The sequence below is a fragment of the Mus caroli genome, chromosome 9 (assembly GCF_900094665.2).
Source record: "Mus caroli chromosome 9, CAROLI_EIJ_v1.1, whole genome shotgun sequence".
Lineage (NCBI taxonomy): Eukaryota > Metazoa > Chordata > Mammalia > Rodentia > Muridae > Mus > Mus caroli.
Window position 1 is genome coordinate 93066953 of NC_034578.1, and position 27983 is coordinate 93094935.

General features: G+C 43.3%; 1 protein-coding gene across 2 annotated transcripts in view; it reads right to left on the bottom strand.

Moving 5' to 3' along the window:
- Window positions 1-27983, bottom strand: part of Clstn2 (calsyntenin 2) — a 582382-nt gene that overhangs the window by 26573 nt on the left and 527826 nt on the right. For both annotated transcript variants that reach the window (XM_029481768.1, XM_029481769.1), the window contains exon 9: window positions 11447-11609. In XM_029481768.1, coding sequence (XP_029337628.1) covers window positions 11447-11609 — 163 coding nt within the window. The remainder of the gene's footprint in view (window positions 1-11446; window positions 11610-27983) is intronic.

The following is a 27983-nucleotide window of genomic DNA, read 5'->3' on the forward strand; positions in this document are numbered from 1 at the left end:
GGAAAGAGAGGCCCATTGGACTTGCAAACTTTATATGCCCCAATATAGGGGAATGCCAGGGCCAAAAGAATGGGAATGGGTGGGTAGGGAAGTGGGGGACGCTATGGGGGACTTTTGGGATAGCATTGGAAATGTAATTGAGGAAAATATGTAATAAAAATATTAAAAATTAAAAAAAAAGAATGTTCTAAATCTTAAAGGAAATCAAATCTACACTTGAAAAATAACTGTATTTGTGTTTCACAGTCATTCCTTTAACTAATAAAATGAGTTAAAAAAAAAAGCTTCTATTTTTTTCTCTCAGAAGGTTTTCAATGAACTCTTGTTGTCTTTTTATAGAGAAGTCGCAGCTGCATAAGCCCCATTAGATTGGGATGGTAAAGGACAATGCAAAATGTGGGGCAGAGCTAGAAGAGGCACTTTGGGACCAAGTAGGACCCAGATGTATTCCCACTGTTGTACTTTGGGATATCCTCACCTTCAGGAGCAATCTGTCTTTATGTGTTAAACCATTTTGCCCCTTAGGTGGTTTTCTTGCCACATAAGGATTCTTTGCTTTGAATCTAAGACAAGTCCTTTGTTTAGTGTTGGGTTCACAGGAAATTCCAAAATAACAGTTGCTATGAGGAATGGCCTGAAATAGCCCTGGCCATGGGAGAACAATTTGGGGTTTTCTGATCTAGATGATTCCTTGTGGATAAAGTGTTCTTCCATAACACTCACATGTTCATGCCCTAGAACTCCCCAAAAGAGACTCCCAGATTGAGGGGTTGGTCCCTTGTGTTTAGATAGTGAGCTTTAGAAAGTGATTAGGTCATGAGGACTCTAATGAAATCATAAGTCCTTGAGGGATTTAATATATGAGTAGACTGTTGGGAGTTGGCAGAACTGTGGAGGGTGAGGCCTTGTTGGAAGATGCAGATCACTCTTCTCTGTTCCCTGGATGTCTTAGGAAGAACTCTGCTCCATCAGGAAGTTCAGCTTCACTATGGCCTGGAAAAAACTGGGCAGCCTGATCAGGGCCTGGAGACTCTGAAGCATGGGCCAAGATAAATCTGTCCTCATGTAAATATTTTTATTTTTTAGTATTTGTCAAAGAGACAAATGTCTGTCTTTTAATCCTGGGATTGGATATCTGGTATCTTTTGTTGACCTACAGAGAAGAGGATGAAGGCCTGAGCATGAATGATGGAGGTGCTATCTAGATACTCATCTACTTCCTGCCCACACTTGTCTCTACCTTTGAGCAGCAGTCAGTGAGTATCACTGCCTAGCTGTGACCTGTGTCCCAACACCATGAGAAGTCTCAACATATGACATCTCTTTGAGTCTTCATGAACCCCCTGGAAGACTGGCACTCATATAGGCATATATGGTAGTTTGAAAGGAAATGCCCCTACAAGCCCAGAGGGAGTTACACTACTAGGAGGTGTGGCCTTGCCATAGTACGTGAAGCTTGGCTAGAGTAAATGTGGTTTTGTTAAAGGAAAACTGTCACTGGGGGCAGGTTTTGAGGTCCCAGATACTCAAGCCAGGCCAGTGGCTCATTGTTCTCTTTCTTCTGCCTGCTCTTCCAGATGTAGGACTCTCAGCTACCTCTCCAGCACTGTGTCTGTCTGTGTGCCACCATGCTTCCTGCTATGATAAGAGACTAAACCTTAGAACCATAAGCCAGCCCCAATGAAATAGTTTCTTTTCTATGAGTTGCTGTAGTCATGGTGTCTCTTCACAGCAATGAAACCCTAAATAAGATTGCCTCCATATTAATAAAACTTAGGCTTGAAGTTGTAAAGTGTATGTCTCTACACTCCAAGTACATCTTCTATCATCTAGCCTTCCTTATCATCTCTCTTGAGTCTCCATCTCAAAGGCCAATGGCTGTGACTGGCTGGCTTGGTTACCAAGGTATCACGTTCTGTATTTTCAACTTAAGAATCCAAGATCTGTGATATACACTGTTTATGAGTCAGAAGTTTCTAGGAAATAGCTTTAGTGAGCAATGGGAGACATGCAGTATATTTGAAATACATTTTACCCAGTACTAGATGTGATACTAGATATTAAAAATAATAGACACACTGAAAAGTTTTTCTTCTTAATATTGAAGATGTCCACATGGATCGCACAGCTCCTCTGTCAAAATTTAGAATAAACATGGTCATGAATCATTTTAAGATAATAACAAAAAAATCTTAAATCTTTGTTTCCAGACATGATTTTGGATTCCTATCCATGATTTTGGATAAGCATTTCTAAAACATTTCCTGCCTGCCTAGTTTTAGGTTTATATAATTGTACATTGTGGGCTGAGATATTTAGAATTTATATTGAGTAGAAAGACTAGGTTAATTTAAAATATAAGAATTAGATGTTCTAAGATAATCTGTAATTTTAAGTCAGCATATGATTAATTTCTAAACAACATGTCTACTAGGTCAGAGAGAAAAAAAATAGCTAAATAGCTACCAATACGTCCTTGAAATCCACCAGGTTCTTTCATAAGCTGTTTCATTAATCACTAAGGATGAGGCAATCTTGGAGATCTTACGAGATCTTGGAGTTCTTTATATTTTTATTGGCTATTTCTTCCATCTCCCTTTCATTTATGCATGAGTCTAACCTTGCCACAGGAATGGCTGTAGAAGACCCCTAAGCTGAGTAGCTGTTCAAGTGTGGGCTGCAGAGGCATCCACCCTTCAAAGGCTGAGCAAGACCTGACAGTGGTCCACCTTTGGGAGGCACAGAGGAAGAGACTCTGGTTACTTCCAGGAGAGGTAGGTTTGGGAAATGGAGAGAATAAATTACAGAATGGGATCACATACAGCTGCTTTGGGGGCTAAGCCCCAGCAGGATATGTGATACCTGTATTGTGCTAGGTAGGCTGTCCATGGAGGGGCACACACAGAGAACAAAAGAAACACTACCAGTATTGATGTAGCACCATAGAAAGCAAGAAAATGCCAAGACAGCTATCAATCCGAAAGGACCATTAGTGACTGAGGACCAAAGGATGGAGAGGAACATCATTTCAACGAATAACCACACGGAAAGGTGACCAGTCCCACATTACCCTACAACTCTATAATCTCACCTCCAGAACCAACCAGCCATTACCCAAGGAAATGGAAAAAAATGCCAAACCTGGGGAGGTTAAAGCTCTCTCACTCACATGGAATGAAGCTTGAAATGAAACAAAGATGGGTATGGAAAAAACCATTTCCCCTTTGTGAGTTGAGAGTGTGGCCTGATACATGGGAGACTCTTTATATAAGGGAACTTTGCAGACAGGGTTTGATAGCTTTTCCAAGGTCATGTGGCCAGGACCAAGTAAAGCTAAGATTCAGCCTTGACCTATCCTTCTCTCTGCACATCATCTAATTAGATGTGGCTGAAAAAGTCCAAGGAAGACTTACTGGAGGGGCACAGTTTGAGACCGATATGGTGCTGGCACTGAGTACACAGTTATGCTGGATTCTGCAGACACTAACTGGCTTCAGGAGCAATTCCCAGGGCTGGGATGAAGAGTGCTGGGAAAGCCAGTTGTTTTGAAATCCAGCCAAACAGTTGGTCCCTCCAAATCTGTGGTTTGACTTCCACTGACTTAACCAGCCACAGATTGAAACCATTTAAGTAAGACTAAACGCAGAGAAGTCTTTTCCTTATCATTATTCTGCAAGCAGTAAGAATCATGACTGAGCATTTCTACCACGTTAGGTCTTACAAATAATCCAGAGTTAATTTGAAGTATATGGGGAGGTTTTTGTTATTTTTATGCAAAATACTCTACCACTTTATACGAGGAAGGTGAGTGTCTCTAATGTTTCATGCCTGTATAGCATCTGGGCACCAAGCACGCACAGATACTGAAGGACAGTGTTATTTGGCATCCATGATCTGATGCAGCCAGTCCTATTCCGAAACAGAGCATTTAATTTAATGTGAACAAAGAGCTGAATATCCACCACCCATTGTCCCAGCTTTGTCTTCTGAGAGGTGGGGTCTATTCACTGTAAATACAGCTGTAAGAGAAACTCAAGGTAGAAGAGCTATGTAAGGTGAAGGCACCACGTCCAAGTCTCCATCTTATACAAAGGTATTCAGGAAGCTACTGCCTATCCTTCTGTCTTTCCCTCTGCTGTTTAGTCTAAGAAATACATGGGGAAGAGAGGAGGCCGTGCTTTCTTTTGCTTGAGTCGAACACTGCTCTTTGCAAGGCTTGTGGATGGGGATGCCCCTCAATGAACGCAATTTCACGGATGGTCAACTATCAATTTTGAGCAATGCAAATGGCCAGACTGTCTGAAATCTTGCTTTCTCCTTTTTTCCTCATTTCAGTGATGGAGACACCCATGGAATGCAAAGACTAAGTGAAGTGTGTAATAGACCCTCACAAGCTGCAGCTTTCAAGCTATGTGCATATAACCCCAAAGGGGGTTCACAGAGCTATAAGTTGCAGGTGACTTGCAAAGAAAAATGATCTGTCATCAGAGCTGGCCATGACACATTCTCATCAAGCTTTTTTTTTTAAACTTTTTTTTCTAAAACTAAAACAAAACAAAACAAAACAAACAAACAAAAAAAAAAAACCTGAAGTGTACTCTTCCCTTGCTTTCACAGTAAACATTTAAATGACACCATAGAGAACAAAACATATGACTTAGTATTGACACCAAAAGTCAGACCCCTGAAACCGAGGACCTAAATTGATGGAGTCACAAGGTTGCTCATGTGTCATCCACAATATTGATTTCACTCTCCAGACAAAGAAATTGAGAGTCTCGAGTGGCAGAAATGTCAGTGGTGGCAAGGGTGTAGAGTTCCCTTCCGGTCACTGGAGCCTAGCCTTTTCCTATGACAGCCTGATGCCCGATGGCTCTGAAGTCATCTTTAGGTCTCAGCTGGACCTCATCAGGACTCTGAGATAATGTCAGGCACATCTGGGAACTGATTTGCCCCAGATTCTACCAGCCTCTAGAGTCTCCTTTGACGGTGGTTATCTAGTTCTGGTAGTACTTCTCCATATTCAGGTCCAGGTGCTATGTTGCCCCTGGCCAGATGCAGAGTGGGGTATGTTTTATGCCAGGCTACATGTTGTTGAGCTGTCTATAGCAGAGCCCACCTAAGGTGCTCAGCACAGTGCATAGTGCACGCCAGCAATGAACACATGAGGGCTAGGAGTCGGGTGGTTTGTGCTGCTTCTTAAATCTGACCTTGGCCTCCTTGTAGAAGGGGCATCTGTGAGAATGCAGTTCCATGCGGATTCCTTAGGGAAGGAATGCTGCCTGGATAGAAAGCAGTCTATGCTAGTGTGTTCTCTCTCTCTCTTTCTCNCCCCCCCCCCCGCACACACACCTCTCTCTTTTTTCAGAATTGGAGACCCGAGGGATACCGAATAACTTGAACACAGACTTTATTAACAGAAATTTGTATTAAATTAGACCAAGCTCATTAACTGGAGGGATGTAGTCCAATTGTCTGCACTGATTCTAGACTCTAGCAAGAGGTCAGGGATGGGGGGAGGGAAGACCTGAAAATGTATAACAAATCTCAGGCTGCACATGGCTCTAGGGGCATGCAAGACTCATAAGCCATTGCTTACAGTCCTCGGGCTATGTCTGCCTTTTGATCCCTTGGAGGCCATTCTTTTCTTTGTCTTCACTTCAAAGTTCCAATGAGGGTCTTGTATCTGTCCCCATTTAGCCTCTATTTTTAGAAAATATTCTTCTTTGTTTCCCATTGCTTTGTTAAGTGAAGGATAGGACTCAGCAAGGATAGGGTCCAGGATGGAACAGGAGTAGTCTTCCTACCCCAGATCAATAGCATTCTTAGGAATGGGGCATCAAGGCTGTATATTCTAGAAAGGCCAGGATTTTCTGCACTGGAAGAGAACATCTTGGCAGAGACAGGGTTAGTGGTTACAAAGAAGAGAGCCACAGGTGGGGACCCCTATGCTGAAACACATCCAAGAGAATGGGGATCAGATGTGGAGCAGGGTAATGTATGCTTGAGTGTGCCTCTATAGCTCTTCACACATGTAGCCACCTGATAAAAAAAGATCACCTGTCACCCCAGATGCCTAACTCACAAAAGGGAAGTCAGAGACAGTCTAGCACAGGATAGATGACCTGGCCTGCTGCACCCTGTAGAATCTTCTAGAAACCTCAAGACTCTTGAAGACACTGTTATGAATTGGCAGCCATCTGACTTACCTCTCTATACAAGCAGCCTACACAACCTGGATAGTCAGTAGTTGTAGATGTCCAGGGTGTGGCTATCTGATTTTTCATAGTCTGTGGACTTGACCTCAATTGACTCTAAGTTTTATTCTTACAAGTAAAAACCTAAGGAAAAGGAGTTGACTTGGCCTTTAATTGATCTACCATGTTGTGCCCTGCTGTCCTTTGAATTTTTCATCTCTGGGTTCATAGATTAGAAGCTTGGTTCCCAGAGGGGCAATGCTGACGAGTAGCTGGACATTTAAAATCTGAGATCTAGCAGATAACCATAAGACTGATCTCTTCCCGTGCTTTGGATTGGAGTTTTACCATGTCACCTTTTATGCTTGCATATTCTTTTACCCTCATGATGCTATGCATCATGAGGTGACACAGCCAGGGGGCCCTTGCCAGAGCTAAGGCCATGCTTTTTGGAATTTGTTAATGTAAATGGAGGACCCGAAGGCTTTCCTTGCAATTATGTGATGCTGCGTGGACTAGGCCTCACTGGCAACGTTTCTTAAGTGTAAATGAAGTCTCATTTTTTTAATTACTTTTAAAAATCCCAGCGAAAATGAAGTCCCACTGATTGCATGGCTTTCAAATTCACTAACAGGACACTGGAGGCTAATTGGGTCTGCGGAACACAGACCAGCAATGGGGCTGTTGCCAGCTCCCAGGAGAAACCAACACGCAGAGTCAATCCAGTCCGTTTCTATTCACTTTGTCCAAGCCCAACCAGAAATTTCACAAATGAGAACAAGTCCCCTAGCCAACCTCAGAAGCACCAGAAAAGCTCCCCAGGTTTGCAAGCCCAAGGCAATTAGAGGGGCCTATGCAGAGCTTTGTGCTATGTAGGTAAGCAGGCAGCAGAGGATGAGTACTATGGAGATGAGGCCTGCTCCACAGGTCATTAATTTCACAGCACTGCATCTCATTGGAAGAGCTTTTGATATGTCCTATGCAGACAGAAACATGGCTCCCAGAAGAATGGAGGAATTCATAGAAATCCAAATTCTTTAACACGGCAGTAGAGTGTCCTGAGACTTAATTTCAACTTCTTTCTTCATCCTCTCCTCCATCCTTCCTGGGACATGTACACTACAATGTTAGGGGAGATCTGAGCATCCTCACGCCTCCTACTCTCATCCCTTCTTTGTGTGGTCTAACTCATTCGGGATTCTAAAGATGGAGATTTGGGGGAAATGTACTATATTGTGTTGCCATTTCTCATAGGGAAAGTACTCAAGTATTCTCCATGTTCCCCCAAACCTCATGAATGCTTTTCTATCCCTGTCTTCTACAAATTCTCCTGATAAACTGTTCTTCAGTCTTCTTTTTGACTTATGCATGGGCCTTGGGAAGGCAGAGTCTGTGTATAAGGGCTGGTCCTAGGGGAGGTGAGGGAAGTAAGGGAATGGAGAGACCCTTAGGATACTTGGGGCCACAGTGTTAGAGGAGGCCTGTCTCTGGTAGATTTCCTATTGTGTCAGATTTAGATGAAAGAAAAGAAAAGGAAGATGGAGGAAGACTGGAAGATATGTTAAGGTGACACATCCATTCACACAAAACATGCCACACACATACAGGTTCCCCATGGAGCCTCAAGAGGTGGGCTTTACTCTTACTTGATAACTTAGAGATGAGAAACTTAGAAGCACAAAGATGCTCCTGGCATCGTCATGATACTTGGTTTCAAATTATTTCAGATGTGTGGGAACAAAACAGAACAAAATTGGTATGGAACCAGACACATGGACAAAAAGGGAAGAGGACACAGGATCCAGAGATAAACCCAGCCACCTATTGCCACCTATCCCAGAACAGATGGCAAGAGCATGAATTGAGGAGGACCAGCCTGCCCCACAAACAGTGCTAAGGAAATAAGACATCTTCAGGGAGTAAATGCAACCTGGACTCTCTACTATTGATCTTTCTGCATTAAAAAAATAAAAAAAAATGAATCAAAGGCTCAAAAGTTTCACTCTTCTAGAAGAAAACATAACAAATATTCAAGATATTGGCACAGGCAATGATTTCCTGAAAATGAGTCAGCTAGCCCAGCAAAGAAAAGCCAGAACTGACAAATGGGATTATATCATATTAAAAAGCTGCTTTGCAGCCAAGGGAAAAAAAATCCAACCAACCAACCAACAAAAACAAACCAAACCAAACCACCACTGCAGCAACCAATGCTGCCGCCTCCACCACCACTACCACCACCACCATCACCACCACCACCACCACCACCACCACTACCACCACCACCACCACCACCACCAAAACCCAAACAACCAAACAACCAACCAAACAAAAATCCCCGGCAATGAAGAGACAACCTACACAAAAGAAAACCTTTGCTAGCTAGCCATCTGACAGGAGATCAATATGCAGAATACATAAAGAACTCAAAAGAACAAATAATTTCATCAAAAAATTATCAAATGATTTGAAGAGATAGTACTCAAAAGAAACGCTACAAATGACTGGTAAATGTATGAAAATTACACAGTCACATCAGTCTTCAGGAAAGAGCAAATTAAACTTTGTCATTAGGATGTACTACTCTGACACATATATCTGGAGAAACTGACATCGGTGCACAAACATGCAAACCTATGTTTATTTTAGCACCACTTACAACAATTAACATACAGAATTTATCCAAGTGCCCACTAACAGATAAACTATATAAGGAAAACACACACACACACACACACACACACACACACACACACACACACACACACAGAGTGGAATATTATTTAGGACATTGAGGAATGACATTATGCTATTCTTAGGAAAATGGAGAGAACTGAGATCATGCTAAGAAAAATGAGGCAGACACAGACAACTATCATATCTTCTCTCATATGTGAAAACTAGGAAGAAAAGAAAAAGCAAATGGCTCCAAAAGATCCTGTGGGACACAGAGGAATTAGGATCCTGTGTAAATATAGCCAGCAAGGGGTGAGGCTGGGATGTAACTCAAACTCAAGATTTCCAACTCCAAGGCTGCTCTCTCTTTGCTGCTTCTTGGAGAAACATGCAACCATTCATAAGAGGAAGGCAGTTTTTGTGTTTTGCAACGATGAGGCTATAGAAAGTAAAAAGCTTACAGGACCAGCATTTATATAGACCAACTTCTTGGTGGCTGCTGTACTTGCTTGGGTCCCACACTGATGCTGAAGCAGACAAGAGCTTGATAAAGAACACCAAGACACAAGAACTAATTAACTGAGAATTAGAGCATGCTGTCACAGCGAGACACCAGCCTATTCCAAATGATCCAGGCATCATCTTAATTATTTACAGAGTCACTGTAGATTTGGTGGGACTGCTTCCCCATCCCGGGTGGCAAGCATCTAACTGGAAAGCAGTAGCTGTAACTGACTTGCGTAAGTAGAGGCTGGCTGCAGATCAGAGTGACAAGAACCCTGATGTGATCTCAGAGGGCAACCAGGAATGAATCATGGTAAAGTCTGTAGTAGGATGTACCTCCAAGTGTCTTTTCTTATAGGGTTTCCCCAGGGTGTGCTCAGAATACCTCTGTTGGAATCTGGCTGGGGCACTGAGTCACACCATGGTCCCCACTTCACCACAGCTATGTCCAGTGATTAATGTTTTCAACCTCAAAGTGCCTTTCTCTTTCTTTTTTGGTTTCATGGGTCCTTGCCATAAGGCACAGTCTTCTCCTGGTAGCCTGGGGGAACCTATGATTCTGGAAAGACTCTTGTGCCCAAGTCCTGTAAAATGTTAACAGGGCTTAAACCCTTGGGTGAAACATGTCATACATGATATGAGCAGTCTCAGCACAGGAACAGCTATTCTTGTTCTTTGCTTGCCTGTATCTGTTCCCTGACTTTTGCTTTCCATGGCTACAGTGTTTACTGCATGCTTCTCTTTCTATATTTTGTCCCACGAAGCTGCCCTGAATCACTCTGTACCCAGCACACCAGGGCTTGTGTATTCCCAAGTCACCCCTGAGTCAACTGATCCACAGAGAAGAAATTATTATACTATTGGTCTCTGACATTTGTATATTGTTCAGGTAGCTCAAGAATATGTCTTTAAAAGTTGTGTCTTGCACTTTACATTTACAGACTTAAAAATTACTAAACAGACCTTTAAAATTACTAAACAATGGTATACCAACTATTTGCATGGTATTTCTATTGTCTTATAGGCTATATGTAATTTAGAGAAGATTTAAGGTATATTGGAGTCTGTCCAGGGGTTATATGCAAGAACAACATCACCATCTCGAGCAAACCTTTAATGTCCATGTGAAATATGGGAACCAATTTTTTTTTTGTAAATACTAAGAGCCGGCTTCATTAAGTATGCCTCTCTCCTCATGGTCCTGTGGTGAACGGCTGAAGTTACAAATCTTGCAAGCTTCCATTGGATCCATCAGTACAAGGCTGGGTCTTACCTCAGAGTCTGATATGCCTACTTGAGAGCATCCTCCTTATCTGCTAGTCACCCTCACAGAGCTTTAAAGAACCCTCAGTACTTAGGGAAGAAGAAACAGACTCCATCTGAGCTGAGTGAGATACAAGGCTGTGTGCACTGAAAACCCCTTTGCCCATCTCCAAAATGGAAATGGGGTTGAATTTGGGAGTTAGAAGAGAGGCATGATTAAGGAAGAGTAGAAGAAACAGACTTATTTATGGGTGATGTCAACCAAGGGCCTCTGTCTTAAGAGGTGAGGGACAGGGCTAAAGCAAGGCTCAGGACTGAGTGCTGAGCACACCCCGAGAGTGGCCGCGATGACCTCATGGCCTATAGACAATTTGCTTCGCATAGCTCTGGTCGTGTAGATGCCAGGGGCTTAGACATTTGAGTGATAATGAGATCCTTGGTTTCTAAGCAACCTTGAGACAATTTCAGTCAAAGATTGTGTATTCCACCCTTCCTACATGCAGCTACAGATTTGAATCAGTTAAGATTCCAAAATAATACATAGCCTTGGTAACTCAGAGGCAACCATGAATTTGTCTAGGTTGATGTAAAAGAAAAAAAAAACCATTCTCAAGCTAGGTGTTCCATTATTACTTAGGGCTGGTGTCTTGATCAATGCTTATATTTTAAGTACTGTTTTGTTAATAAAGGGCTAATGACTTTTTTTTTCTGGCTAGCTTTTATGTTACCCATTCTTCCTTTTTTTCTCTATCAATCTCTCCCATGGACAGCACACAGAATTGAAAGAGGGCTCTACTCAGGGTTACCTTGCCAACAGGCGCCGACAGTAAGTTGCATGGCTATGTGAGATGGGTGAATGGGCCAGTCATTAGTCACCAGGTATGGTTCATATGTTGCTCCATCCATGTACAGGGTGACCACAGGGAACTCCACATTGATGACATAGTAATGCCACTCTTTGTCACAAATCTAATGGGGGGAAAAGAACACACAGAGAGAAGCAACACTTAAAATTAAATCTACAATGCATCACCAAACAGCCCTTTAAAATCTCATTCTGAAAGGAGACAAAGATGTTTTGGGGCCAACAATTATTAGCTCAAAGACTCAAAGAACATCATTTTGACATATATTACACATCGAGGTTATCAGACACAATGAGAAGAATCCATAGGGTCTAATCATCGGCTGAATCCAGCTGTCTGTCAGTGTTTACAGGACTGGCTCCAGGAAACAATCTGAGTTTAAAATCTGCAGATGCTTAAGTTTCTTCTATAAAATGGCGTTACATTTGCACATAACATACGCATATTCTCCTGTGTATTTTAAATCAACTCCAGCTTACATATAATACCCAATGCAATGTAAGTTCTTTAAATAATTGCTCAGCTGTATTGCTTAGAACTAACAACAAGAAAAGGAAAAGGCTACTCATATTCAATATGGGAGCAATTCCTCAGTTGGGTGGATGCATGGATGCAGAACCTTCAGGCAAGTAGGGTGGACTACATTTGGAAATGGGAAGAAACAACATTCTGTTCACATAATTACACCTACTTAGTTAGGCTTACACATTTTTGATGGATAGGTTAGAGTGTCTGCTTACATTTATTTGAATAAAATTTCACTTACTTTTTCAATATAGAAAAAAGTGTAATTGAAAATATTTTTTTCTAAGTCTTGGGTTACATGGAGCTGTACAAAGAATGAAAGTAAAGATAGATGAGAAGAAAGGACAGTGAAAGAAGAAAGCAGCAGAGCAGTTTGAATTCAGGGTTAGAGAGGCAGACGAGGAAAAAGGAAGAAACAGGAACCCCAATGAATCAGGGCCCCGAATCCTGATGTTTCTATGTTAAGCATCTGAGAAGCCAGTGTAGTGTAGCCCTTTCAATTCTAGGAAGGTAAACTTCAAGAGAGACAGATTTTCTAGGAGAACTCCACCCTCCTCTATCTTGGTGTATCTAGGGAGGCAGAGACGGGCCACAAATGGAACCTTCTGGCCTGCACTGGGAACTGGCTACTTGTAAGATATGTCCTTTCACAACCGGCCATACTCAGAAGTCCTGTCTTTTTCCAGGATTGGGAACCAGCATCAATGGACTGGTAGAATTTCAGGGGAGATGGTGATGTTATGCTGATGGCTGATTTTAACTGTCACCCTCACTTGGTTGAGAAACACATTGGGGAATCCATGAAGCATACCTGTGGTGTATTGTATCGATGAGGCCATTTCTAGAGATCATTGCCATATAGCTCCATAGGACTCTTGATCTAATGAATGAATTAATCCCTTAATGGATTTATTATATGGCCATATTTTAGGAGGTGGTGAAAGCTTGGGTTGTGGGGCCCAGTTGGAAGGAGAGGTTTCTAGGAGGGTATCCTTGGGACTGTATTTCACCCTGGACATTTCCTTTGTCCTTTCCTGACAGCTAAGGATGGCTCTGTTCTGCCCTTCCCTTTCTCTTGTGAAGTGCTGACATCTCAGAAAGAAGGAGCAAAAGCAGCTCTCTCCTTGTTGTAGGTATTCGGTAACAGTGGTGCAAAAGTAACTGAACCAGGAGGAGTCACAGTTCCTGACCCAAGAGACCAGACGCACACTGTACAATTTATAACAAAACCATGGGCAGGGAGGCAGGAACCAGAAAAGGCAGTGGGACTAGTGAACAGTGCTCCCCTCCCTCTGTGCAGGCCCCGGGCTCTCTCCTTTGTGTTCAGTGTCCTCCGTTCCCTCTGCATCCCATGGGATCCTCTGAAGTGTGTCTCGTCTGTATCTTCCGCTCTCCACCACCCGAGCTACAGATGGCAGGGGAGGCTGATGAGTTCTCCATGAAGGTGACCCCAAGGTGAGGGCTTCAAAGCCTCCTTCATCCTGCACTGGATTAAATGTGCTGTTTCCCATGAATAGATAACACCAACAGGGATGCTAAATGGTCTTTTCCCTTTCATTTTGCAATAAGAAATTTCCCCTGATGTTCTTTTTTATATTGTCCCATCTCATGCCTCAGAAAATTACTCCTTTTGATGCCTGTTAGTCTGATAAAGCCTAAAGACTATTTTAGGGTCTTCAGTAGGCAAACAGGAAGGGTTCAGGCAGTTCACTCCAACGTCTTGTTGAATTCAGTGAGAGTCCTCAACTCGGTTTACACTCCACACTTTATTGATGTCTTGGATCAGACCCTGTCTGGAGGTTGAGATTTTGGGTTGACTAAAGTGTATGCTCCCAGATTATAGGGGCTGTACACAGGAGAACTTAAGAGTGAGGAACCAAGGGAGTATTTAAATGAAGTACTCCACCCAAGGGATCTCAGTGCACCCTTGTTCAGAGTTGGAGTCTAAGATAGTCAGGCATCAAAAGCTACCTGGAAAATGGTTTACATCCTGGGGATTATCCAAGAGGTATCAGGAAGCTGCTGGCTAGGTCCAGGGAGATATGAAGTATTCTTGAACATATGGAAAGTAAGGCAGGCATCAGGGATGGCCTTGTAGCTAGTGTATGGGTGCTCTCTGACCTGGGTCCCTCACCACCCTCCCAGCCAGCAACCATTTTCCCTGTGCATGCGTCGGTTGATTCCCATGTGCTTCAGTCCATCCTATCACACCTGGGGTGACTGAAGATGAAGGAGAATGGTCCTCTGTTCTTAAATTCCTCAACATTCAGCTTTTTCATAAGCCAACAGAAAAAAAGTTCCAAGGAAAAATCAGGACCATTTCACATCTTCAGAGCAGCACTGAACAGCACTGTCCTTCCCAATATTGTAGTTTGTCCTAGATGCATTTTCTACAGTTTTGCTGAATGGTGCTTCATTGAGAGACAGCTTCCATGACACCTTTCATAATACAATGAACCTCTGTCCTGAACTAAGTCTCCTAGTGGGGGTGAAAGGGCTTTTCCACCCTCATTAGCACATCCAAGACTCCTAGCAGCCTCAAATATGCCTATAATATGCTTTCAACCTTGAAGATGGGAACATTTCTATTACAGTATTCATATAAAACCCCAAGAAACAGTGGCTGTGAAAGCAGCCTGTGTGGATCACACTGTTTTAACGATTTGAGAGTTTGCATCTATCAGTTAATGTTGGCATTAAAATAACAACTTCACAAACCCCACTGTAAGTGGCCATGTGATGTGGATATGGATATTCTATAACATACTTAACTATTCTCTCATTATCAGATTAGTTTTATAACAGCAATTACAAATGATGCTATAATCAATTTCTTGGGCATAAATATTTGTCTCCATTTCTGATTATATCCTTAGGAAAGATTCCTGGAAGGGGACTTAATGGTTCAAATATTATAGCGATTTTCAAGGTTCTTGATACATATGATGATTTTTTCCAGCTAAAAATTGTTACTCTTTATTCTTTTACCCACAGAATGTGAGAAGCTCCTGTATTGTACCATTGCCATATTAAGCTCCCCAAAAGGGCAAAATCCTAGACATTTGTGAAGGAACACATCTTGTCCCATTTTTGTAATGAGTCACAAAAGATGGTACAATTTATGTATTCCCAAATCAAAACAGAGGCTACTACCTATGTGAGGAGCAGTCAAGGTTTACAGGAACAAGCAGAACTGTACTCACGAGCTCTTAATTGGACATCCAAACAGTGTTTTAGTTCATACCAAGCTTATGGCTGCAGACTTGTCCCAATGAGCTATGTCAGCAGCTGAAGGAAATGCCTAATTAGAGTTTCATAAATGTGGATCTATGATCAGGAAGAGACCCACGTTGACCTTAGCTAGAACGGCTGGGGCAAACTGTAATTGAAAAATGATCGAGCCGGGAGGCAGCAGAAATAGAAGTATTGCTACATAGGTCAACCAAGACAAGGAAACTAGGCAAAGTGACCTTTCCTTAGGGGAGAGTCAAATTTTAATTTTTAACCGTGTGTGTGAATCACTGATGCATCTAACTGGCTGGATGCCCCGTGGAATGGATGCCCAAGGCATGACCTAGACAAGCTACTTCCTTTTCAGTACCCCTGCAGATGTGATTCTATGTTAGGTGGCCACAGCTGCTCTTTAGATAGTAAGTGGAAAAGAGGCTAGAGATCCAGAGACGCACACCTAGGAAGGGTATGTTGCTTAGAAGATTGTCTTCAGAGCTCCTGGCAGTCTGATTCAGTCTGATTCAGGGCCAAGTTGGAAGCTCTGGCTTAGTTTCTCCATTAAATCAGGTATTTTTTTTTAATGCAGCTATTCAGTATGGGACGCAGTGATTTGCCAACTTCTGTGTCAATTACTGTGTCTATTGAGGTTGGGAAAGAGCCTTATGGAATAGATTCTTTGCCTTCAGGGTTTTCAACCTAACGGGGAGGGAGGGAGAGGGGGGAGAGGGAGCTAAGGGCCCACCTATGAAAGTATTCCAATATAATATGGATTGAATCAAGTGTTGTAACTCAGGTGAGGAGCACTTCAAGGTTCCAGAGAATGGAGAGATCTTTCCAGCTGGGAGAAAGTAGAATTCCGGGTGAATACCATAGCAGTGTTAAGATTTCATTGGGCATAGAAGGTATGAATAAATTTCAAGCAAATGAAGCAGAAACCTCTTATTCCTTTAATCAGTCTCCTTTTCCCCTCCCACTGTTGGAGGCACCAGTTTGGCAGCATATGGAGTCTAATTCTTTCAGTCATTTCTATAGAGGCTTGCAAAAAGCATAGCCTATTTTGTAAAAAAAACAACCTGAAAACCTAGCTAGTGCTTCCAGTCCGACTGAGGTATTGATAAAAGGCTTCTAACATCCTGAAATTCATTGTCATCCTAGGTCTGTGAAAGGAGCCAGCTAAGCCCCTGTGTGTGTGTGTGTGTATCTGTGTGTATATCTGTGTGTGTATGTGTATATGTGTGCATGTGTATGTGGTGTGTGTGTGTGTGTATGCATGTGTGTATATGCTTGTCTATGTATATATGTATACGTATGCATGTGTGTATATATGTGTACATGTATGTGGCGTGTGTCTATGTGTATATATGTGTGTGTGCATTTGTATTGTATATGTGTGTATGTGGTGTGTGTATATATGTGTGTGTATTTATGTGTGTGTGTATGTGGTGTGTGTGTATGCATATGTGTGCATGTGGTGTGTGTGTATGTATGTGTGTGTATGTGGTGTGTGTGTATGTATATGTGTGTATGTGGTGTGTGTGTGTGTGTGTGTGTGTGTATGTATATGTGTGTATGTGGTGTGTGTGTGTGTGTGTGTGTGTGTATGTATATGTGTGTATGTGGGGTGTGTGTGTGTGTGTGTGTGAGAGAGAGAGAGAGAGAGAGAGAGAGAGAGAGAGAGAGAGAGAGAGAGGTATTAGGGAGATGAAGGCAGCAGACATGGATGCAGATTGTGGTAAGACTGAATGTTTGAGAGAGGTGAGGAGCATGAGCTGAGTCTGCAAGCATCCTTTGGAACTGGAGGACTGAGGACCCGTGTTGCCTTTATTCTGTAGGCAACAGGAAGTCTGGAGGTCTCTGGGTGGGGGAGGGGATGGCAGTCATACCAACAATCAATCTTGGAACATGCTTTCCATCTGTAAGCAGCTTTCCATATTCTTGCTTAGGCTACTCAACTCCCTGCTAAAGCAGGAGGATCAATTCTGCTCCAGGGGGCTTTTGAAAAGAGAGTAAAAGAAACGACATGGCTTCCTATCACAGGGAGCTTGTAAAGTTATCGGAGTTGGAGGTGACACTCAGGCCACTGTGTGCTTCGATGCTTAGCTTCCTGTCCTTTCATGTCACACAATGGCATCACATTCCATGACACGAGGACCTTGAGCAGAGAGACTTGGCTGCTGGACACTGGGCTCACATGTCAGGTTATCCTCGAACAGCTGCACCTGGAGATTCTACAGGCACATTAAATGTACTGTGTCCCAAACTAGGCTTGCAGTGCTCCCCTCCCACGCCAGCCTAAACATGCTCTCTGTGTCCCTGTCTCATGTGATCTGTCATCTAAGTCACCATGTGACACACAGCTTCTCCCACTCTGCCCTCTATGGTTACTTTATTGTCTTGCTTTGATGCTTCCACTTGCCCTCTCTCCCATCCATCCCTCAGCACCCAACTCCTACCCCATACCTGCCATACTTGCTAGAGAGAGCACAGAGGCAGAGAGAGAGCAGAAAGAGAACTGAGGAGGCAGCCTGATACAGAAAGCAAGGTGGAGACGCTTGACCAATGGAGGGTTCTGTAGCAATGGAATGATATAAATTTGGGTTGGTCAGCAAAACCAGTTTTCCCTGAGGCTTGTAGGAGACACAAAATGGGATGGACAAGGAAACAAGACAAAGGAGCAGGAGAGAATCCCCGTGGACCAAGTCTGGGGTTCTGGAGTAACTGGTTTGTGTGACATAGCTTTCTTTTTATTATTAATTGTTTAGGATTTCTGTTCTGAACTTTGGGAGAAAAAAAATCTCTTCAATTCTTAGATGCAACAATAGTTAGGTAAGATTAAAGATAATAGTATCACTCATGATAATAGTATCACTCATGATAATAGTGTCACTCATAATAATAGTATCACTCATGATAATAGTGTCACTCATAATAATAGTATCACTCATGATAATAGTATCACTCATGATAATAGTATCACTCATGATAATAGTATCACTCATGGGGTTGTTTGAGTTCAGTGAAGGCACCTAGTTCACTGAACTCAAAAATATATTTAGCACATATTTCTAGTCTTTCTGTAGGGATAATCTTTGTGCACTGTGTAAAGCATCACAAGTCAATAAAAGGCTGATGACCAATAAACGTCGGTGAATTAGAAGGTGGGACATCCAACAGAGAGAGATTCTAGGAAAGAGTCAGGCACGGGAGATTTGCTATTGAGGCATGGAGAAAGTCAGACATATGAAACTGAGGTGAAGTACCCAGTCATGTGGAAGGACTTAGACTAGTATAAATAGGCTAATTGAGTTATGGCTTACTTGAAGAACAATCCTAGATTAAGGCATAATCATAAATATATAAACAAGTCTCTGTGTCCTCTTTCAGGAGTTGGAAGATGATCAACCCATGGCATCTTTCCTCATCTAAAATACACTGAGATGCTGGGTAAAATATAATGCTAGTAGTAAAATAAACAAGACTAAGCTATCTGTGGAGAGAGCTCTTCAGACATCAAACACAAAGAAACTAGAGATGACAATTGAAGCTGATGACTGCTGAAGGTTGTGCCCCCTCCCTTGTCTGTAGGAGTCTCAAAGATCCTTGAAGAGAATGGACATTTAGGTCCTTGGACCTTGGCAGAAAGAAGACGTGTGCTCAGATACTTGCATGAAGTTTGTACTGTGAGGGGGCAGCTTGAAGCCTGGATCCCAGGACAAATACTGCTGCTGATGTAGGGCTGAAGGGTGGAAGCCAGCCAAGGACGTTGTCTCCTAGGCTTGCTCTATGCCTGGGCATCAGGTCCAGGTGCAGACAGCTGACACAGGATGGAAGCCCTGAGCTCAGACACTAACTTAAAACACCTCCGTAAAGTCCATAGAGCCCTTAGAAAGACAAATTCAAATACATTAATCATGGATGGGATGGATAACAGGACTGATGAGCTAGAACCAAGAGGGAATTGTGTAGCATCTCCACCCTGCCTCTCTTGTTGCTAATCCACTTAAGATGCTCCCAGGGGCTCACCTGCACTTCTGCCAGTGTGCTTCCTGTGGAGCTGGACTGTGACAGGTCAGATAGTATCCACTGGGCCTTCTGTCAGAAAGCTGACTCAGGACCACAGGAGCTCAGGGACAGGGATATAGTGGATGGCCTGTGTCCAGGAGACTATCCGTGTTTGAAATTTGTTTGAGCAACATTTGGGCAAATTGCCAAAACAATCCTGAAAACTGCCCTTGCAACTTGTATTTGGAGCACATAAATAAAGAATTGCTCAATATGCAGGATTTCAGTTACTCCACAGGGACCGAAAAACACACTAGTCCTTTCTTAGACACTGGTGGTGTGCTGGGCACCCTGACACCCTGAAACTGGCATGACACACTCTTCTCTCTCTCTCTCTCTCTCTCTCTCTGTCTCTCTCTCTCTCCTCTCTCCATAGTTAGATGGTTCATTTGCTCATTCATTGGTTTATTCATTCATTTATTCATTCTTTGTTTTCAGTCCAGTGCCTTCCAAGGATTCTAATTAGATCTCCCTCCCCAATCCCTGGATGATGCCCGCTTTGGCTCCCTTCATGTTTCCAGTTACCATTTGTGTGTGTGTGTGTGTGTGTGTGTGTACATTAAAGAGCCCAGTGCAATTAGTCACTCCATTAATTAAAAGATTTTTCCCTCGCCCACCTTGGGGCCTATAAAGTCTTCAGAACCCCATGAAGGAAGGGTTAGTGGAGTTGGGTAGGAGTCAAAGGTCAGAGCCAGTGAAGCCCAGATTGAGCCTTCCCAGTGCTTGGGCTTAGTCTCCAGCTCAGGAATCTCAAGGACCCCATTTGTCATCACTCAGGAAAATGTTCTTCTTTGACTCTTTAAGGCTTTGACTTCCAACTAGGAGTCTACAAAATGCTGCCTTGCAAGATGTACCTACCATACAGATGCTCTTTGGAAAAACCTCACCTAATTCAGCTCTACAGGTTGGTTTCCACAGGATTTCCAAAGCATGGTACTAGGCTCATAGGCAACAGCACTTCTTGGGAACTTGCTAGGCAGGCAGACTTCGCTGGGGCCGCCAAGCCTACTCCCTACTTCCAACAAACCAGAAGCTCCAGGGTGGTGCTTGCTTGGCAGGCTGTTTCAGCAAGCCTGTGGTGTGGGCAGTGAGAACCTCCACTCAGAGATACAGTGGAGGTAGGGTAATCTCTGTCAGGTTGACTACAGTTAAAACTGGGCTGTGCCTCTGGGTCTGTCTGTGTGGCTCTTTCTAAGAGAGGTTTCACTGAGGGAAGACCCGCTCTGAATGTGGGCAAGCCCATCCCATGGTCCCAGGGTTCCAGACTGAATTATAGGGAAAGAGTTGAACATTCGTCTCTCCCTGCTTCCTGACTGCAGAGACTTTGTGCTCCCCTATCTTATGCCACAGCCACCACAGCCAGAGCTGCCAGCCCACCTTCCTGCTGGGATGGGCTCAACTCTTGAACCCCGAGGCAAAATAAAACCTCTGTAAGTTGCTCTTGTTTGGATTATTATTATTTTTCTATAACAAGGAAAAGGTAAGTAACATAATTTCAGACGCTTACTTGTTTTCTTTCTTACGAGGCACTTATAATAAAAATTCCCAGAAGAGTGCTGCAAAATTCATTCCATTTTTCCCAACACATGTTTATTGTATTTTCACTACGTCTCAACACTTCCTGGTCCCAGGACGAGGAAGTGAATTACATGGCATTGTCCCTTCCCCCATCACCAGAAGCTGGGACTCCCATGTTCTTCCTGCTGCTTTTCTGGAACTCTAGGATGATCACCCTAAGACAAATGCCTGTCCTTGGCGGGTCACACTTTCTTCCTCTTTCAGACTTTGCTTCTAGCAGAGCCACTGACTGCCCCCAGGATGTCTCTTCATGAATATCCAGAGCCAGGTGACATCTGTCAGGGCCCTGAGGCACAGATTCAGAGCCGCAGGGGGCCTGTATGCCTGCTGTAGCTTGTAAGCTTAAATATACCAAGCAAATTCCATATTTTACCTGGTCAGGAAGCATATGTTTTAAACTTGAGATTGAGGGAAAGGATTTCTTTTTTCCCCTGGGTGTTCTTATACTGAGCAGTAGCAACTGCAGAAAGTCAAAGCACCCTTTGCCTCCAAACAGGATCAGTGTTGAGAGAAAGTCATTTTAGGATCGTGTAAAGTATAGACTATGGGGTCTTCCACATACAAAAAGACTGAACAATTAACATTGACTAGTCCCGCTTCTCTAAGCAGAGAGTTGAGGAGGCCCCAGCAGGCACAGGGGTTTCTGTACAACAGACCACATCCTTAGAGGCTTTGTGTGTAGGGGTTTGCATCATTAGATGCAGCCATGGAGGCTCTGTGAGACCCTGGTAGGGAAGATGGATTGGATCTTCTTCTAAATCTCTGCTTATCTTGGAGCCTGGCAGATCTACATTCCTTCTGAAATCCAGAGGCTATGAGCAAGTCGGCTCAGAAATGGAACTAAAAGTTTACTGTGTACCAGTTTCTGTGTGTCTAAAATGAGTGGAGCACTGTAGGGGGCAAGTGAAGTCCTCTGTGTGTGTGTGTGTGTGTGTGTGTGTGTGTGTGTGTGTGTGTGTGTGTTGTTGGCTGTGTGTAGCCATGCTGAGGATCCTAATGTCCCAGATTCACAGGAGTGGCAAAGCCTCCCCTTGGTGAGGCTCAGAGAGATGTTTTAGGGCCCCAGGGGTCCAAGGCCGCCTCAAGAAGAGGGAATTGCAAAGAAATGTGGGGTGAGAATTCATCTGTGTAGACATAGGGCCAGAACAGGAGAATCCTGTAAGGAGGAAAGATGGGAGCAGGGGTTGGCAACATCTCTAATGCATCCCTTAGTTTCCTAAGGGACTTGACAGGGGAAGCAAATGACAATGTCTTCAGGCCTGGGTTTTAAAAGATATTTCTCAGCAAAGAGAATAAGTCTGTAAGAACCCCCCCCCCACACACACACACACATTAAACAAACAGAAAGCTTGGCCATGTGTTTGAAAACATAACTGTCATTGTCAGAATTCCTAATCCTGCGCCAACATCACGACCAAGAAGCAAGTTGGGGAGGAAAGGGTTTATTCAGCTTACACTTCCAAATTGCTATTATCACCAAAGGAGGGCAGGACTGGAACTCAAGCAGGTTAAGATACAGGAGGTGATGCAGAGGCCATGGAGGGATGTTACTTACTGGTTTGCTTCCCCAGGCTTGCTCAGCTTGCTTTCTTATGGAACCTAAGACTACCAGCCCAGGGATGGCACCACCCACAATGGGCTCTCCCCAAAAGGTTGGCTCTGTTTGACAATCCACAGCAAAGAAATTTGGTATTTACTCCAAAGAACAAACACAGAGTGCCCCACCTTGATCACCAACTGAGAAAATGTCTCACAGCTGGATCTCATGGAGGCACTTGAAGCTCCTTTCTTTGTGATAACTCCAGCCTGTGTCAAGTTGACACACAAAACCAGCCAGTAGTACAACAACAAACCCTAAATTTTCATAAACTCTAAATTTTCATTTTGCTACTCTTAAGTACTGAGGTTGGCTCTCCATCAATATAGTCTATCTGTAAGTGATGTAGGCTGGAATCCTCGCCAAGTTAAAAATAAAAGAGAGAATCTCAGTGGCTATCTTTAGAGAAACATAATTGTAATTTTGTTGACATATTTCATATCTCAGTCTACTGGGAAAAAATCCACTGAATAATTCAAATAATAAATCTTGTGCCCAGAGAAAGTGGAGTGATCTAGAACTGAAAGGTTTAAGAGTTTCCACTTTGAAAGACATGGTACCTGTTGGCAGAGAGCATGGTCTGAATGTCAGAGCTCACAGGGGACCTGGCTGGTAACAGGGGTATGTGGAGAGCAGTAGAGACCAGAACATGCACAGAAGAAGCGCTGTGGGTTTTAGCACAGAGCACTCCTAAGCTGATCTTGCTATGGTGGGGCTTGGGGCTGTCAGCAGGCTAGACTCACATCCACACCCCAGACAAGCAGAGTCACGCTGCCACAGCTGGATCACGGGCTCCCCTGGAACACCATCTCCCTGGGGTGTGGAGCTACATTTTACAACTGGTTTCCCAACCAGGCTTGCCAACAGGTTGCCTCTGTTTGACAATCCACAGCAAAGAAATTGGGTATTTACTCCAAAGAACAAATTAGGCCATTATCTTTGGGGTGGGGTGGGGGGGAATCTGTAGGACTCTTTAGGGAACTGTTATAGTTTAAAATCCATGATAACGTTCAAAATCTTGGACACAGGCTCCTTCCAGTATTATGAATATTTACCAAGTGGAATTTTCACACCTGGGCTTTGAGTTCTAAAAAGCTCTGAAAAACTGCTTAAAATCTAGCCATTGCTACCACTGAGACAAAAACAAAAGAAAATGGAAAGTGGAACAAATTACATCATGGCCAGACGCAACTTTTTGGCTTTGGAGAGGTGAGATGGTCCATTCACTTCTGTGCTCTGCTTCCCATGGACCACCTAGCATAGACTCCATCAGTACCCATTACAGGCAAAACTCAGGCTGGTCCCAAGCTTCCGTCTGGTTGTGGATGTCAAGACGTGCAGAACTAAATGCTTCCACAGAAATAAGTGGCTCACACATCTTGGCTCACAGCCAAGCCATACTGGTCAGAAAGCAGATTTTTATGAACTCTGTGTGCAAGACTGGGGAGATCTCCAGTCCTCTGGCTTTGTTGTCATGGCTCTGTGTGTGTGTGTGTGTGTGTGTGTGTGTGTGTGTGCGCGCGCGTGTGTGTTCCTCATGACTCCCACATGCAAGGGTTTGGATAGAGAATCCCAAGGAGATGAACTACATTCAAACCCATCACCCACTATGACAGAAAAAGTAAAGAAAACCCTTACAGTAATAATAATAATGATAATAATAATCTATTCTATATGCTTAAGAAATGTTATTTTGTATACAAGGAGGACCCCATGCTAAATGGCTATAGTAAAAAAAGTCATCCGTTAAATGATTTAAAATTTATATTAATTTATATGTTTTCTCATTCACTCATTAATTTATAAAGCTAAATATTCTTGAAGTCTCTATACAGAGAAAGATGAGGGGAGCAGGGATTCCAACACCGACTGGATCATCTCCTAGGCTCCCTCTCTAGTGATTTGGCACAAGTGAGGGGAACACTCAGACTAAAGATTCAGTGGAGCATGCTGAAAGAGGGAGGGCAGGTGAAGGAATGGAGGCTCTCTGAGGCCCTTGTTGGCTTTGGGCTATATCTTCTATAGCTTTCTCTTGTGTGTTCCAAAACCCCCAACAACTCATGGGGACTGAGCTACTCTATTCTCTGTTTTACAGATAAACTAAAGCTCATAGAAGTTAAACGACTTATTCAAGGTCACACACAGTGAGTTTGGGCTAGCCTTACCAGCCTCCTTTGCAGCATTAATTGTCACCAACCAGAGGTACCACTCTTGCAGAGCAGAGCAGAGCAGAGCAGAGCAGAGCATGCACCACCTGAGAGCTTGTTAGAGATGCAGCTCAGCCTAGACCCTGACCATCTGAATCTCTCTTCCTTCCTACTAGATTTTCAGATGATTTCTAGGCATGGTATGTTTGAGGACCTCTGCTTTTAGATGGTGGTGCATGCCCTTGAAACTCAACAACAACAAAAACAACAACAACAACAACAACAACCAACCAACCAACCAAACATTTATTGGGTATTAATTTGAAGTGTGTCTGTGTAAGATCTTTGCAATTTAGGAGGAATTAGATGCTATAGCCTGTGGGGAAGCTCTGGGTCAGGAGAAGAAGCTCGTTTTACTTAAGCCTTAAGAACTTAGTTTATTGGTTATTCTCCTCCTACATCAAAATTTAGTCCAGGCAGGGGAGAGTAGTTTCCATGCTAGAGGACTGACACTGAGTTTGAATCCTTATGTGGTGGCCCTGGGAATCAGCAGTCTCCAGAGAATATCAGAGTGACTAGACCTGCTCCTGCAATAGTCCCTGATTGCCCCTGAACTCTCAGCCTGAGCAGTGGATAGAAGGCATTGCATTAGTGCAAGCCAGGTACTCAGGAGAGCCTGAGAGAGAACAGGAGCCAGGCTAAAGATGGAGAGAGATGGTTTGACCAGAGCTAGGGTGCCCGGAGTCAAAGTGTGAAAGAGAAAGCAGCAGCATTCATCATCCAGTGTCGGGGTTCCTCCCTTCACTGGGGACCCGGAGCAAGAGCAGGAAGCTCAGTACTCAATTATTATAATGACTGCCTCTGAACCCATTCATTTAGATGTTATTTATGTATTTACATTCACTTCATTCCTCATCAGATTTAACATTAATTTGCATTAATAATAGATCCTTAACAGCCATCATTAATGGCCACAGAACTAATCGTTTTTCCATTAGTGAAGAATGCTTTATTAATTTCAGTGTTCCACAATGCTACCCTCTTCTCCCCAGGAAGGATGAGTGAGTATTACATGTATTCTACAATGCAAAACAAACAAAAACCAAACAACAACAACATCAACAACTGCAACCAACCAAACAAAAAACCACCAAAATGTTAGAAGTTCAATGATTCTACTAGAAGTAGCTTACAGGGAAGAGGTGCTGCAATCAGAGCCCAGCTCTCTTGATTCTAATGCTGTTTCTTTTTGGCTGCCTTTGCAAAGTGATGTAGTAAGCACAGAAATCAAATGGAGACCAGCAACAACTCAACAGGAATCACCAAAGGCATGGAGGAGAACACGTTGGTCTATTCATCGTGATGATCCTTGTTTTGGGGTCATGACTTGAGTGGTTTTAGGGTTGGCTTGAATGATTTTCTTTGACTCAGTGGCAGGGTAGTTCTATTGATTGGAAAGTGTGTCTCTAACACACAGATATTCTGAGTGCATTTCTTCAGTGGTCATATATAGCTGTGTATACTGTATCTATCGCTTGTTTCCATGGTTGCCCAGTACCAGCAAAGCTCCTGTTTGGACCAACTTCTGTTCAGTTAGATGAAATGCCCATATTAGCTCTTGTGGGTGACTAAGAAGACATTCTGGGTTCAGCATCCCTGATGCTGACTAATGACTCTAAATCTGTGCTCAGGCTTGGGAAACCCTGGCATGAGCTTTCCTGACCTCCTATGATGTATCTCAACTTCCAGCCTTGCCTGGCCCTCTGTGAGAACTTTTGACTCTGTAGGATTTTTGTCAGTAAGAGACACTCAGAGAAGTATTAGACTCTATTATCCATCCCCACACCAAGGGGCCAGTGAGTTGAGCTGCCTGGCATGAAAATCAGCTTCTGCCATCTTCACTTGTTCTCCCAGCATCCGGTGCCATGACTGGAACCAGCTGGGCCTTGATGCTTGGGTTACAGTTCTCAGTCCAGAAATAGAAAAGAAAAGAAAAAAAAAAAGAAGAGAAGAGAAGAGAATTGAAGAGAAAAGCCCAACTCCAATATATCCTCCCATGCCCTTGGCTGACCATCTAATTACGAGGTCCAATTAAAGTAATTGCACATCCGGGACCTTGAAGACATTAGGAAATTAAAGGCCACTTGTACTCCGAGTTCCAGAAAGGTATATTGCTTTTGCTGCCATCAGTAGGTGGGGCTGTGAATTATACAGTTGAAAAAGCAAACATGGATGTCAGGGAATCAGGGGAAGAAGCAGGTATTATCAGAGTCAGGGGTGTGTGTGTGTGTGTATGTGCACAGTTTTGTTTGTTTGTTTTGTTTTTTAGCAAAACCCCATAATCACATGAATCAGGTTTCCTCAGCCAATTATATAACTAAGCCCAGCTGGTGAGAGCAAACGAAACCAGGTAACTCGGTTATACTGAACAGTTTTTATTTTGACAGAACCATTGTTAATTAGAAAGGTTAGTATGAAAATTGAGTCTATGTTCAAAATTCAGGAAAAAATGGTGGTATTGGGAATTTTAAAGACTTGCTATCTTTGAACAATCTTGAAGGGTCTGTGTTGTTATTCTCTCTCTCTCTCTCTCTCTCTCTCTCTCTCTCTCTCTCTCTCTCTCTCCCCCTTCTTTTTGACAAATGTAACCAAGGCTAAAAGGAAATATCCTCAAAAGGAAAAAATTATACATGGACTGCATTGTTGCACTCCAGGTTTCCTGGCTTTGAGGCAGTGGTGGTGAGAACTGGTTTTCAAGTGCTCATTTCACCACTCCTGGGAGCACTCAGGGAGAGAAGACAGAAAGGGGGCCTGGTGGTGCCGTTCTTACTGGAGAGAGCAGATGAGCAATGAGGAAGGAGTTGTGGCACTTATTTATATGTTGACATACCTGAAATATATTGGAATACCAATACAAGATACACATAGTTTTTAAGTTGGGAAGTGGAAGCTGTGAAAAAGAAAATGTGGATTGGAAAATCTTGTTGTCTGAGACCCCCTCAGGTCTTGGTACCATTGGGAGCAAGAAAGGGTTGGTACATGGCTGCTCCTTGACGCCTCATGTCTTTATGGAAAACAGTCCTGTAAGGTCTACCAGATGGCCAGGGAGGGGCATTTCAGAGGCAAAATCCAGCAGCACCTTGCACCAACATTGATCTCAGGCATGATGGAACTTCTATCCACGTCCTGTACAGTGTAATAGTCTTGATTTCCCCCCTTTCTCCTCTCACATAAGGCATGATCATTAATTGTTGCTGCTTATAGACTGTTTTGGAAGAACTCTAATCTCATCCAAATGCAGCTGCCTAGCACCCATTGCATCTCCTTTCATCCTTTG